The 13,489-nt window shown below is 43.3% G+C and overlaps 1 protein-coding gene across 4 annotated transcripts in view; it reads right to left on the bottom strand.

The window, feature by feature from the left end:
* Positions 1-167: 167 nt before the first annotated feature.
* The window catches only part of GLS (glutaminase), a 60,564-nt gene continuing 47,242 nt past the window's right edge, over positions 168-13,489 (bottom strand). For all 4 annotated transcript variants that reach the window (XM_005530346.3, XM_088059226.1, XM_088059227.1 and 1 more), the window contains 4 exons: positions 4,972-5,033; positions 3,964-4,040; positions 3,750-3,813; positions 168-3,396 (listed from right to left, as the gene is read on the bottom strand). In XM_005530346.3, coding sequence (XP_005530403.3) covers positions 3,240-3,396; positions 3,750-3,813; positions 3,964-4,040; positions 4,972-5,033 — 360 coding nt within the window. In that variant the 3' untranslated portion in view covers positions 168-3,239. The remainder of the gene's footprint in view (positions 3,397-3,749; positions 3,814-3,963; positions 4,041-4,971; positions 5,034-13,489) is intronic.

The raw sequence follows: 13,489 nt of genomic DNA on the forward strand, positions 1-13,489 counted from the left end.
ACAAAAATCAGAAAAATGTTACATTACAGAAATTCATTCTGATTTCCTGTATGCTTTGCACAATGGAAATGACCAGAGTAGGTTTTCCAGGACAGCCTTCCCACAACTGAACACATTTCAATGGCAGTCCCACAGCTAGCCAATAAAACCCACCAGCACCACCATCATCTTGGTATTTCCATTTATTATGCTGTAAAAAGCAACACTATCTGGATTTTATTTCTTAAAATAAATAACTTTCATTTTCAGAACCAGTACAGCTCAAGTTTAGATTCATTCATGGGAAACTGCTAGAAATACATTCATCACTGTCTAGTCCCCACAATACAGAATCTAAAAGTCAAGATCAGCCCAGTCAGTTACAATGACCAGAAGTACACCGCCAGTAAGTATAGTCACGGATAGTCCAGCTCTGAAGCAAAAAAAAATCTGGTACAATACAGTTTGTTCACAAAGATAGGCTAATTAATGCTAAGACTACCACAATATTTCTGAGTACAAAGCATTAAGTTAGCTGAACAATTTTAGGTTGTGATACAGAAGAAACATATATGACATAAAAACAAAGGAGAGAGGGAATCTTCTTTGGAGCATAAGGAAGTCAGCGTTGGATAAGATAACCAAAAGCTATTTACTGTAAAATCTACATGTCAAGTGTCATGAATGATAAACAGCCAAACCAATGTACTGCATATATTTATATTTATAAATAACGCCATGTCTAAGTAGCTGCATCGCTGAATTGGACATTACAAAATAATCCATCTTCTCACAATGAGAAAATACTAAAACTAACCAGCAAAAATGCACTGAAGCTAAGACCGGCTAAAAGCACTCGGTATGAAAGCATTAAGTTTAGGGACAGCTATGATCTTCAATGTTAGCTCAGTTAAAATCCTTTTGGTTTTGGTTTGTTTATATCATGTGTACTATATAATATACCTATGTTTTAAAATGCCAGTTTAAACAATGCAATGTCAGTTAAATAAAGCTAAATCAGGTATTTTTCTGAGAAGCTATAGCATGTGTTGTAATAGGGGCAAAATAGGGAAGATTAGCACTGACATTCCTAATTCTGAACTAGGATCCATCTGAAAATATTCCTTTACACTGAAGCCCATAAATCTGTTGCCTTGTGCTATCCAGTGACTGATGTGGCTCAACAAAGAGCCAGATGCCATTTCATTTAGTTCTTATAACAGGGGTGGCCGTGACACAGGATGTGAAGAGAACGGGTTAAAAGCCTTCAGAAAAATAGCTGATCTTCAGAAGAACAAAAAAAAAAAAAAAACACCAAAAAACAAACCCAACCAGCTTAAGAACAGGAGGATTCTTGAGAAAAAGTGTTTGATAACCATGCCAGCCAGCTTCGAGATGCTATTTGAGGGCTTTAGACTATCAGACTCTTTCAGGATTTCATCATGATGAAGACAGTCACTGCTAGTGATGAGTACCAAGCACTTTTCCACGTGGCTTGTCCTCCCTGCAGGGAGGCAGTATGGCATTTCGACAAGAGACTGTACAGGAACTTGAAAGGATTTATTCTCAACTATACTGACCTGCTGGGTCGCTCTGGAGAAGTTACTTCTCTCCAAGCCTTAGTGTACTCATTGCTAAAGGAGGGTAATGTGGTTCAGATCATCTTTATAAAGTGCTTGGGCCATTCTAGGAAGGAACTGGGAATTGTTTCAGGAGATTTTGGTGCCAGAACACAGAAAATTTGAACTCTGAGATCTACTAATGACGTGTACACTACGTGCTAGGATAAAAACCACCATATACACAACTCTCAAGCACAATCTCCTTTTCTATGTGCTAAATGATTCCTGCCTAAAACTCTTGTGCTAAAATCCTTGCCTACGTCCAACAACTGTAGTGTTTTGTGAATGTCTTAAGTGACTGCTCACTTCTGAGGTTTTATGCCACACTACTGGCAGAAGCAAATGTACATGGGACAGGGAGCTGTGGCAATATTGGACTCCTGCAAACTACAAATACCTGCATTTACATTTTCCACGACAGGGCACGTGCCATGCTGGCTTCAGTGGCAAGACAATGAACGCCACCGTTCATCACAAAAGGCATTTACTTACTTGTGTTCCTGGTGCTGAACTCCTGTCCTACACCAGGGGAATCCCAGTGATGCAATATCCTGCTCCCTGGTTGATGGCAGTGCAAGAAGAGAACACACCCCAAAACCTGGCTTATCTCCTGCTCTGCTCCTGTTTTGATTGGCTCTATGCTCCTTAAAGCTGTTTCACTCCATCCGTGTTCCTTGCTACAAGCCTAAATGAGCTCAGATTGACGTTTGGTTTGGTTCTTTGCCTTTCAAGCACTTCCATTGCCCTCGCTGGCTCCCGGTGCAGCCACCAGGAGCAGCACCTGTCAGCCCCCCCAGGGGTAGTGCAAATATACCTGCAAGGAACACCTGCACGGAGTGGAAGCACCCGCTTTCCCCGGCCACAGGGAAGTACTTTAGCAGCTGAACATGGAGAGAGAGGAGGGAGGCAAGACAAAGGGAACTGAGAGAAACCCTCCCAAGACAAAAATCCCACTACACACCGGTGCTACAAGTCACACTCCCCTACGCCATTTGGTCAAACAAACCTTAAAACACATTCCCTGACAAGACTATTTCTAAGAACAAGCCTAGACCATTGACAAGTGTCACCTATATACTCTGTGATATTTATATTATGTAAACAAGGTTGTGTGGAATTCTTTTTTCTATTTTTTCCCAAAGATAAGTGCAGATCCTTACTTAACACACCCAGCCTAAATCTACATCAGCATCCTCAGCTTTCAAAAAACCTCACTGACGCTCATACCTGACAGTACTCTGGCTCATCCTGGCCATACTGGCAACAGAGGGTTAAAGAAACAAAAATTCAGCAGAAAACTTCCTGACCACAGACTAGAGTTCACATAGAACACAAAAATAAATTAAGTAGTGCACAGTAAAGCCAACAACAGCTAAATATTTTTATACATCAATTATATGCAGCATGAGGTAATATTGCTCACATTATGGAGGGAGATTCTTAGTTGGTTTTGTTTCTTTTGAAGAGATTGGATTTGTCCTGTGCGTATAGAAACTCCTGTAACATAACACTGAAGTAACAGAGACTTCTGTAAAATATATACCACTATCAGATAGAAACACACACGCTCTTCATTACTTATGCATACCACAATTAAATAGGTAAGTGATTTGATTCTTAGGATCTAGCTGAAGATGATTATAGTAAGCCATCCAGATTTTTATGAACCGTTCGGTTCTCTTTCCCATCGTTGTTATCCTCTGATGGCGTGTACTGGACCTGATACTCTTGAAGAATTTTAAAAACATCATGGTGTCCAAAATGTAAAGCTTCATCCATAGGAGTGTTATTCCACCTACAAAAAAACAACACAGTATTTCTAGGATCAGCACATTAAGCAAAGAGCCAAAAAGCACCACAAATCCAGTTCTTTACACACGGCACTATTAGTTCAGCACACAGACCACACTCAGTAATTTTGGAACTTCATTAAGCTGAGCATAACCTTTGAAACAGCAAGTTTAGTGGTTCATTTTTCATCCCTGCTCAGTCTGCAGAACCTACAGAGAACCAGCAGGATCCCATTCCCCCGCTTCAGTGGACTGGGTCAATACACTCCACTCTTATTTCACAGGTGCCTCTCCTCACGGGGACCAGGGAAGTGTTACTGGAGCATCTTTCCTCCAAACCAGCACTAAAAACACTCACCTGTCTTTGGGGAAAGGATTCACTTTGCATGCTTCCAGTAGAAATTTAACAACATCCACGTGTCCTACAGGAGAAGCAGCTTTGTGAGTGCATGTATTTCTATACATCCATTTATGTACAGACAAAAGCAGGTACACACAGAGACAGCAAGGATGTTCTAAAGCAGCCGACAGACAGACAGACAGACAGCAAATGCTGTGTGAGGAGACAGTACCTTCTGCAGCTGCCACGTGCAGGGCTGTCCGTGAGTCATAGTCTCTTTGCTCCATATCCATTCCTGACAGAGCAAACCTTAAAAAAAACCAACAAAATAAAGGAGATTGCAGAGGCAAGTCTTACGTAATTTAAAGCAGGTTACAAAACTAGCATGGAACGACATTGCTCTGCAACAGGAGGATGTAAGCAGCACCACGAGCACATGGTATCTTTGCTGATAATGAAAGGGGCTTTGGCTTTAAAAACCAGCTTAGTGCCTTAACTTTCTTTCTGCTCTTTATTTGTCATACACAAAAATAAAATATCTTTGCCGAAAATGTAACAGTCAACACACCTGATTTAAAATTGTACATGGACAAACTAAGCCACATGAGGCAAAGTAAATTTATACTAGGTGAGAAAATCCCAGGAAGTCTCCCAAGGCTGGAAATCCTGAGAAGCATTAAGGGATTGGGAGAGTTCTTGCTTCACACTCTGATGCCCTGGGACAACAGAGTTAAACCATACACTTTTTTCCACCCACTAATTATATTTAGATATATTCTAGCCAAATTAATGCTTATTTGGTCTCCCCTACCATTATTACTGTAAATTTTGCCAGATTCCCCTCCAGATTTAAAAAGCAAAGCTAGATGTCCCTAACCTGTCCAACAACAATGTACCTTTTCCAACCTGAATTTTTGTGACACTTTCAGAATTGAATATTAAAGCAGGTGAGAGTACAGACAGGGTTTTTTGCCATTGCTATAAAAAACTGTTTAATAAATTGCTTTACTGTGACCCAAAGAAATGGAATACAATGGGATCCAGGATAGTGTGAGGGTACCTTTCTGATGGTTAGATTTGGGTCTTTTGGTTGGGTTTTGGGTGAACATATTCAATCTCTAGCTCATGCAGCTCAGTGTCCCTAACACAGACACAGTGCACGTGCATGCTCCTAAATAAACAGCAACAGCAGGAACCAAAGAAGCAGCTTTCCTATTCCCAAACCCCCACTGATTTTTACCTCCGGAGTGCAGACACGTCCCCTGTGTAGGCAGCAAACAGCAGATTTATCACAGACTTCACCTACAAAGAGAGATTAAGTTCCAGTTTACTGATCTTCTTTCCTCAAAAAGAAAATCCAGTGGGGTGAGTTGGTCCAGTGCTTATGAACTTGTTAATTGCATCCCCTTGCCTGGCCACATTCTGCAGCAGAGATTGCTTTGCTACCAGTACTGCAAGGTCTGTCTTTCCAAGGCTGAAGTCACTAAGGACAGTAAAGAACTAAAACCAATGAATTTCTGCTCTGTTGTGGTAAAAAATAGGAGCATTGCTCTATGGGCAAACCATATTTCTCTCTTCAGCTGCCCAACGACACCAAGTATTGAATTGCACACACAGCATCACTCTGCACAATTCATAAAACCATGAAATCCTCAGAAGGCAAACTCACTCTGGAAAAGTAAGATGTTTATTTATTTTTTTATTAACTGCAAAGATTCCTAGTGCCAGGAGAAATCTATGTCAGCAGAAGAGAAGAAACTATACCCTTTTTCCTGTGTACTACAGATTATCTTTGTATACATCCAACATACAGACTTTCCTCAAATAAACCATTCTGAGCAGCTCTGTTATGTAATAAGCAAGGTTTCCAGGCAGATAAAGTTGGATCTTTTTAGATAAATATTAAATATTGTATTAAATATTATAGCATATTTAGATAAATATTAAAGCATGACACAGGTGAAGTTTCTGGTAAGCAGCACTTTTTCTCAGCTTTTCTAGAAAGAAATGATACTGTCAGGGTACACCAACCTTGTCCCATGCATATTTTTAATACATCCTGGCTATAACAACTCAGAGCAGGTTTTAACAAGAGCCAGAAATGACAAGCTAGATGGTTTTAAGTTTCCACATCAGCTTCTTTCATTAACTGACATAGCCACTTCTAGGCACCATTCCATTAATTTCCAGTAAACTTTCTAAGTGCTGCTTTGTTTTCTGAGTCTACAAAACTCTGTTGCTGCCACCAGCCAAGCACCAGAGATAAAAGAGGGAGCTGATGCTGCACTGACCTTCTACAACAAGGAGGAGAAACAAACAAAATGAAAAATCCCCACCCACAAGCAAGTCTCCCACAGACTTCTGCAGGAACACTGGCGTATTTTCACAGGGCCACAGACGAGCCAACATCTGCGCCTCCCCTAAACCGAAGCCGTGGAACTGCTTGTTGTTTTTCACACCTCAAATATGCACTGACGCAAAGAGAGACCGAAGGATAAGGAGAAGGAGGCACAAAGGCCAGGATGGAAACACAAATGGGACGCAGAGCCACCCTCACTCCAGCACCCACAAACTCCTGCAGCTCCTTCCCAGTTTGCATTATGAGGGCTGTAAGATTAAGATCTGTAGGACTCCCTCCCTTCTCAGGGGGCTCAGCCCTGCTGGGCTGTCCCTAACCCTGTCTGGCTCCAAAGGCTGGGCCCCTGGTCAGGCTCTCGGAGCTCTGACCCCACATCACCCTGAACTGTGGCAAACCTGATATTACAGCCAGACCCTCCTCACCACTGCTAGAGAGGACTGGCACTGATTCCACTCCTCCCACAAAGGTATTTCTGTTCAGAGCTCCTGCCACAAGCCAAACCAGTGACCAAGACTCCTAAGCAGGTCAGCGGGGCCCTGCTGGGGAGGCAGCTGAGCCCCCCCTACCCCGCAGGCAGCCCCCCACAGCCGGGCTCAGCACCAGGGCTGCAGGAGCAGGGGGTAGAGCTGCTGGAGCAGCCTGCAGGGTCGCTGCAGTGGCAGGGACACACGGACTCAGCGAGGCCGGCTCGGGGCAGCAACCCCGCACCCACATTCCCTGGGCTTTCCATAGGGAACACCGCAGCCACACCGCAATGCCAAACCCTTTAACAGACAGCATCTGCCACAGGCACAGGGCTGCAGACTGAACGCAGGTGTGGAAGGGGAATTCAGCTTGATAATCTCTGCATTTCATCGACATGATTCAGCCTTCTCCTCGGGGAGGGGGAACCCGCTGGGGCCCTGCAGGCAGACCGGGCTGGCAGCACTCCTGTGTTTCAGGTCCTACAGGTGATGAACGCTCTCTCTCTTCAGGATCTGGGATGTGCAAAGGACACTCTGTCTTTCATAAAAACCATTTCAGAGGTAACTGACGACTTTGGCTGGGCTTCTTGATGCTTCTGGGAAATGTAAATATATATTAAAGTAATAAAATAAAAATAGCACACATTCCTTTCTTCAAAAAACAACTTTCCGAGTGCAGTCAGAGCCCAGAATCCTGGATTCAGCTGAACGTTTTGCTGAAAAGCAACTTTTGTTTTCCATAATGATGTAACAAAATGAAATTTGGAGATGCCTGAGGCTTTGCAACACAGTCACCTTAGAGCACGTCTCTCAGCAATCTGGGAGAGGTCAAAGCTGCTCCTTCCTTAAGGTAAATCAAGTAAAATCAAAGTCTACTTTACTATAAAACTGAACTTCTTGAGAGATCAAAACAAAAACAAACAGAAGTCCACACGAAAAGATCTCTGCTTGCTTACCTCAGAAGGAAATTTGTTCTGTTTCCAATACTACAAGTAATGGGATACAAAAAGCAGGAGAAGCCAAACAAATTCAGGACAACTATTAGCAGAGTAATTATCCAAAGCTGGTCAAAGATGAACTCAAGCTAAAACAAGCCGAGTGTGGCCATCATAGCCAGAAAAATCCTTTTGGGACAACTTCCTCCTGCTTCTAGAGAGACTTCAATAATTTTATGGGAGAATTAGATAGGATTTGCTACCAACAAAACACACCTTGACCCCATAACTATACCTTACTGTAACAGCAGCACAGACCAGGCAAAAAAATTAACAAACTTTATAAGGTATGAAACAAAACTGATCAGAAGGCAGCCATAAACAACAGAAGTTTTATTGAGGTCAAGTAAAAAGTGAATTCAACAAAAATTTAGGAATCTGCAAATACAAAAGACATTTTGAACCCAAAGTAAGAATATACCATCTCCACAAGCATCTTATGGGTCTTCCTTAGTTTTTAAGAGAATATTAATCCAAGCAGTGTATATACTAAATCATTATGTAAGAGGTTGACATTTACAGTGAGAAAAGCTTACTATGTGAACAGCACTTGCTGCTATAAGCTTTGTGTCTGTGCAGAATCTCACTTAGGCTGCCACAAAGTCAAGTACAAATTCTCTACCCAAAACTCACAGTGCACTAGCTTGAAATAATGGGTTCATTGCGAAAAAACCAAAAGGCAAAAGGAACTCTAAAGTGGCAGCAGCAAACATACAATTTTGGGATTTTTAACCATAGGGGAGAAAAAAATCGTGAACATGACGTATCAGCTCTATCCATTCAAACTAAGTAGGGCACAAGGCAACTAATTTAAGTGTTCAGAGACTGTCAGTGAGTTTCTCACCAAGCGGCTCATGAACATTCAGTGTTGGTGTTTTGATAACTGCACTGGTGAACACAAGCTTCCCTAATGTTTAGAAACACAAAGTTCACCTTCAACCCAACAGCCATGAATTACCTTCTCATACTGCATGTACTTCCCTAACTATGAAAATTTAGTAAAAGGAGAAGGGATGGAGTCCCTTTGCTTCATATAAGCTGGATAGATCACACACTGCCACACAGCTGCATGGCAGGACCAAACCCAGAGCAGAAACTGTTGCACTTTTTGTGCAGCAAGACAAGGAGAAAACCTGCATGCACTGAAGCACAGAAACTTGGCAGCTCTTTTCTCACCACACCAACAATACAGAGCTCACTTAGCTACGATGAGACCCTCTCTGTACAGCACTCTTTCCTGAGCACTGGGTATAATCCTCACTAACCAGGCAGTGAAAACAGCACAGAAAGGTTCCTCAGAAATACTCACGCACTCAAAGGTAGAAATCAGAAACACAGTTTCACCATCAGGTTAGTAGGTGTAAGAGGTCCTGGTCTCAGCTGGACAGAGTTATGAAGGATCCAAGCTCTGCTTCACATCAGAGGTGGCCAAATGACCAACACCTCCAGAGGTACCTCTCCAATTAATGATTCTGTGAGTCTGTGGGTCAGGATGTGAGCAGCTCAAGAAAGAAAAATCAAGGCTGTTGTTGCTCAAGAACTGTACTGAGGTCAAGTTAAAGCAAGGAAACAGTCGGAGTTCAGAGTGCCAGGAAGTCACAGTGCTGCAGCAGATATTTCAGATAAACACAGCGGACAAAAAGGCAAAAAATGATAGAAAAAAACACCATTCCAAAACCCCAAATGGCCAAACTGAGTGAGTTACAAAGAGATACTCAGGGTCAAAGTGACTCCTAGCCCAAAGCTTTCCTATCACAGTTATTTTAAACACCTCCTGATCCTGGTTATGCTGGAAGTTTCAAAGGAGGCTCCTTCAAGCAGCAGTGCTGACGTGAGCGGGTGCGCAGGAACAGAGGAACTGCAGCAGGGAGCACATGGCCCAGCACATGGCTGCATCCCCCTTCTCTGCAAACACAAAGGACTTGGGCTTTAGGGTTTTCAATTTCTCAGTGTACCAACTGGAAAAACTTAATAAAAAACAAAGTTTAACTTCAGTATTAACACGCTAAAGTTACTGCAAGTGAAATTTCAACAACGTCTAACTGATCTGAATGGCTTGGCTGGAATGCGGGCACTGCCTTGGTGGAGTGTTTGTAACAAAACAGCCTTTCCTACCTGAGCTGCACACCCAAATCCAGACTTATTTAAATCATCTCATGATGGCTAATAGCAAGTGCCCACACAAGACTGAGATGGAATCACTTCTCTCTTAACAGAGACCAGTTTAGATGATTTTTTTTTAACTGATGAAAAGGGTGTCTATCACTGCCCAGCTCTAATGCCATCCACAGAAGTCCTCTCCAAACACTTCAGACACAGCACACTGACACTGTTAGCAGCACTAAAACAGGAAATTGAGGCCCAGAGAAGGACATGGACTGCTATGAGGGACAGTGGCCTGACACCTTCTGCCCACTGCCTTTGTTGTTAATGCAGAACACCCAAACCTGGAGCAGGAGCTAAGCCCAAGCAGCTGAGCACACCAGCACCGTGCTCTGCCTGTCACCACAGGGTTTGTCCCACTCTGCTATCGCTGCAATGCCTCTGGCAAGGCAGGGAGAGCCTCAGCCCTGCACTTGGGTCAGGAGAGAAAAGCCAAACAGCTGTGCGTGTATGGAAAGAAAATCCTTCAAAAAAATTAATTTACTTCAAAGCTGGATTAATTCCATGAGAAGATCTTCGCTAAAAAGGTCAGTGAATCTGGATTTTAATTTCCTACTGTGCCCTGCTTCCTGAGAACGCTCCGCCCTCTCTTAATTTCTTTGAAAACATTACAGAATTAACGTTCTGAAAAAAAATTATTACTTCCAACTTTATGTTTCTCCAGGTGGCCGAGCAATACAGTCAAGCCCTACAGTTTATAATAGTGCTGTTCAAGGCAAGCCAAACACAAGGATAAGTAAACAACTCCTCTAAACTTTCCAATGCTCTTTCCATGATATTTAGGGATAACACCACAGGTTAGCTTTCTGAAGAGATGTCCAAAATATTGAGGAAAAAAGGTTTGAATGGATAGTGTTTCTCAGGAACTTTGCTGTATCTGAACTTTACTGTACACCAGACCAAGTGTGCTGACAGGAGACTTTCAAATACAGGAAGAGGAGTTAAAAAGACAGAGTAGAGCTAGCTGAAAGAACATGTGCACCATGCTCCTCTCTCACATCCCATTTTTTGTGCTTAAAATGGGATGCAACGTTTCCTTTCAGGGAACCCTGCCCTTCTGGCTTGAAGAAAAGAGTTTTTAAATGTTACCCTGCATGGCACAGAGGTGTAGAGATAAATTGGGACTTAAAATTTCAGCGCCTGACTTCTCTAATGACAGGTGACTGTCACACCAACCCCAAGGCCTGATGCACTGGGACCTCAGAATGGGCTCCAGGTAAGCAGGGCTCTGAGTTATGTTCCCCCCAGGTAAGCAGGGCTCTGAGTTATGTTCCCCCCAGGTAAGCAGGGCTCTGAGTTATGTTCCCCCCAGGTAAGCAGGGCTCTGAGTTATGCTCCTCCCAGGTAAGCAGGGCTCTGGGTTATGCTCCCCCCAGGTAAGCAGGGCTCTGGGTTATGTTCCCCCAGGCTCCTGACGAGGCTCCCAGCCCTAGCAGAGCTGCACAGCAGCCAGAATGCAGTCCTGCAGCTCTTCACCAGGGAAATGAGCCCAGCTCATTGGGAAGTGTCCCCAAATCACATTTCCCCCTGTCACTAATCGCCACCGGCGCTGAGCACAGCTAAGCTGCGCCTCTGACACCCTGGCTGTCCCCCTGGGGTAGGAGGGTGGCACAGCACAGCTCCACAGCTCCACAGCCACAGGAAGATCCATCAGGTGGCATTTCCCAAGAGCACGTCCCAGCTGCTCCAGCCAGGAGGCTCCGTGCTGTCCCACACTGGATGCCACCCAGCCCGCCTGGCAGGGGACACAGGAGCCCCGCACACGCCCGGCTCTCCATCCATTGTTCCCAGCACACGGCACAGCTAATCCGGCTCAGCGTGGCATTAGCTCCAAACGCAGAAAATAGATTGTTAAGCTGCCCAAGGTGAGCACCCGTCGAGTGAACGGGGATTAACGATCCAGGCAGAACTCTGCGTATTCCCATGGCTGCTGCAAACGCACAGGGACTGGCAAGGAAGACAGCAGCAAGGAGTTTATATGAGTCATGAGCAATTCCACAAAGTAAAAAGCTCCAAAATCAACAGGAATTCCCTTTCACAGTAGCAGTGTTCAGCTGCTCTTCCTAAAGCTGATCCCCTGATGAGGGTCACCAGGGTATGCAGCAAAAAGCAATCCCTCCTCCTGCTCTTCGGAAGAACTGCGGGCTTCTGGATGCTTATTTTATCAATGGAAAACAATTCCTGAAACCCTCGATGCCAATATAAACTCTGAAACAGCAGTGCTAACCTACAGATACCACGAAAAGTTAACCCAGAGCACAAAGCAAACCATTTAGTCATCCAGTTTTTACACACTGAACTTGTAACTCACCTAAGCTGAAGCACAGCCTTTAGATGGCTTTTTCACAGCATGTAAGGTTTCAAAATAAAGTAAAAACAAACAGGAAAAACCCCTCAAACCTGTACAAAATGAATTTTGGCGTTTCAACTCGGAAACTAGAATGCAAGTAGTCCCTGAAAGGACAAAAATAAACCAGGGATGGATTTGAGTGTGGAACACAAGACAGGATCACTCATTTTACAAATAGGCCAGTTTTGCATTTACATTTAGTTTTCAATAACCTGGATTCTGCTCTCCAGTGTCCACATAAAAGGCCTAAAAGAGATAGTTAGAGATAGAAAACAGCCATAGCTTTCCTTTAAAATACCACTGTTCAATGTGAAGGTAAGTTGTACTTCAGAGGGAAAGAAATGCGAGCACTTGATTCCCACTACACTATAAATGACTAGAAGATGTGTGAACAAATTAATGCATATACCTACACACATTTAAATATTGATATATTTGAAAATACAGATGAGGGTAGTTGTTCCATAAAGCTTTCATTTCTTCCTGATGACTTCCACCACCTCCTTAGGCTATTTCTGCACTACTGATCCTTGTTTTCTCATGTAATGTGAAAGAAGTGCAAAAATAACTTCAGAATCTGCCAATATCTACTCTGCCACGTTTTAAAACCAACACAGGAAACGAGATTTTGTCAAGTCTTATCCCCAGTTCCTTTTCTAACACTTTGCCTATCCTTTCTTTTCCTCTAGATGGTGCAAGGTCCTCCCTCTTCACAGCTGGGGACAGAGGACGATACCCAGCTCCTTCAGTTTTACGAGCCGTGGGTGCAGCGTTTATTTTTGGACTCAAAGCTGCCACAAGTGACTTTCAAAGCTGCTACCACCGAGTTTATTTCTGGAGTCTCCCTGGTGGAATTAACTTGAAATGCCCTTTGCACAGCAATTATCCATACAGTTTGTGCTGTTGATATCAAACTAACAGACTAACAAAACGCTTATTTATTCCTCACTCCGGTTTCCAGCAGCCCTGCTCAAACACAACCCATGCATGTACTGAAATTCTGAAAGCTGCTTCTCCCATGAGTGATGTCTAGACTGCAGCCACACAAGAGGCTGTATTTTCATGTATCCAAACACAAAGCAGCTCTAAACCAACTGTGCTGCCAGAGCTGCAAAGCCCTCAGGCAAGCCAGCACACTGGTTAGTTAATACTTTTATTTAAAGCTGGGCAAAAAATCCCAGTAGGTATTTAAATATCTTCTTGCAATTCAACTGCTCACACTGTTTCAAATCCAAAGCCAATCTTTTAGAATAAAGCCAGTAATTTTCTCCTGCTGACTTCTTACATTTGTAAACTGGCTGGTAGACACTGACAAAAAAAAAAAATTTCAATGGTCCTAAAAAAAGTGTCTGTTTAAAATCCAAAAACAGAGCAAGGAGTTTTGACTAGGTTCAGTTCAGACACAGGAGCACAAACATTCAAATGAG

This window comes from Pseudopodoces humilis, chromosome 8 (genome assembly GCF_049639895.1).
Source record: "Pseudopodoces humilis isolate 2021_Gansu_Grassland_sample_001 chromosome 8, ASM4963989v1, whole genome shotgun sequence".
Lineage (NCBI taxonomy): Eukaryota > Metazoa > Chordata > Aves > Passeriformes > Paridae > Pseudopodoces > Pseudopodoces humilis.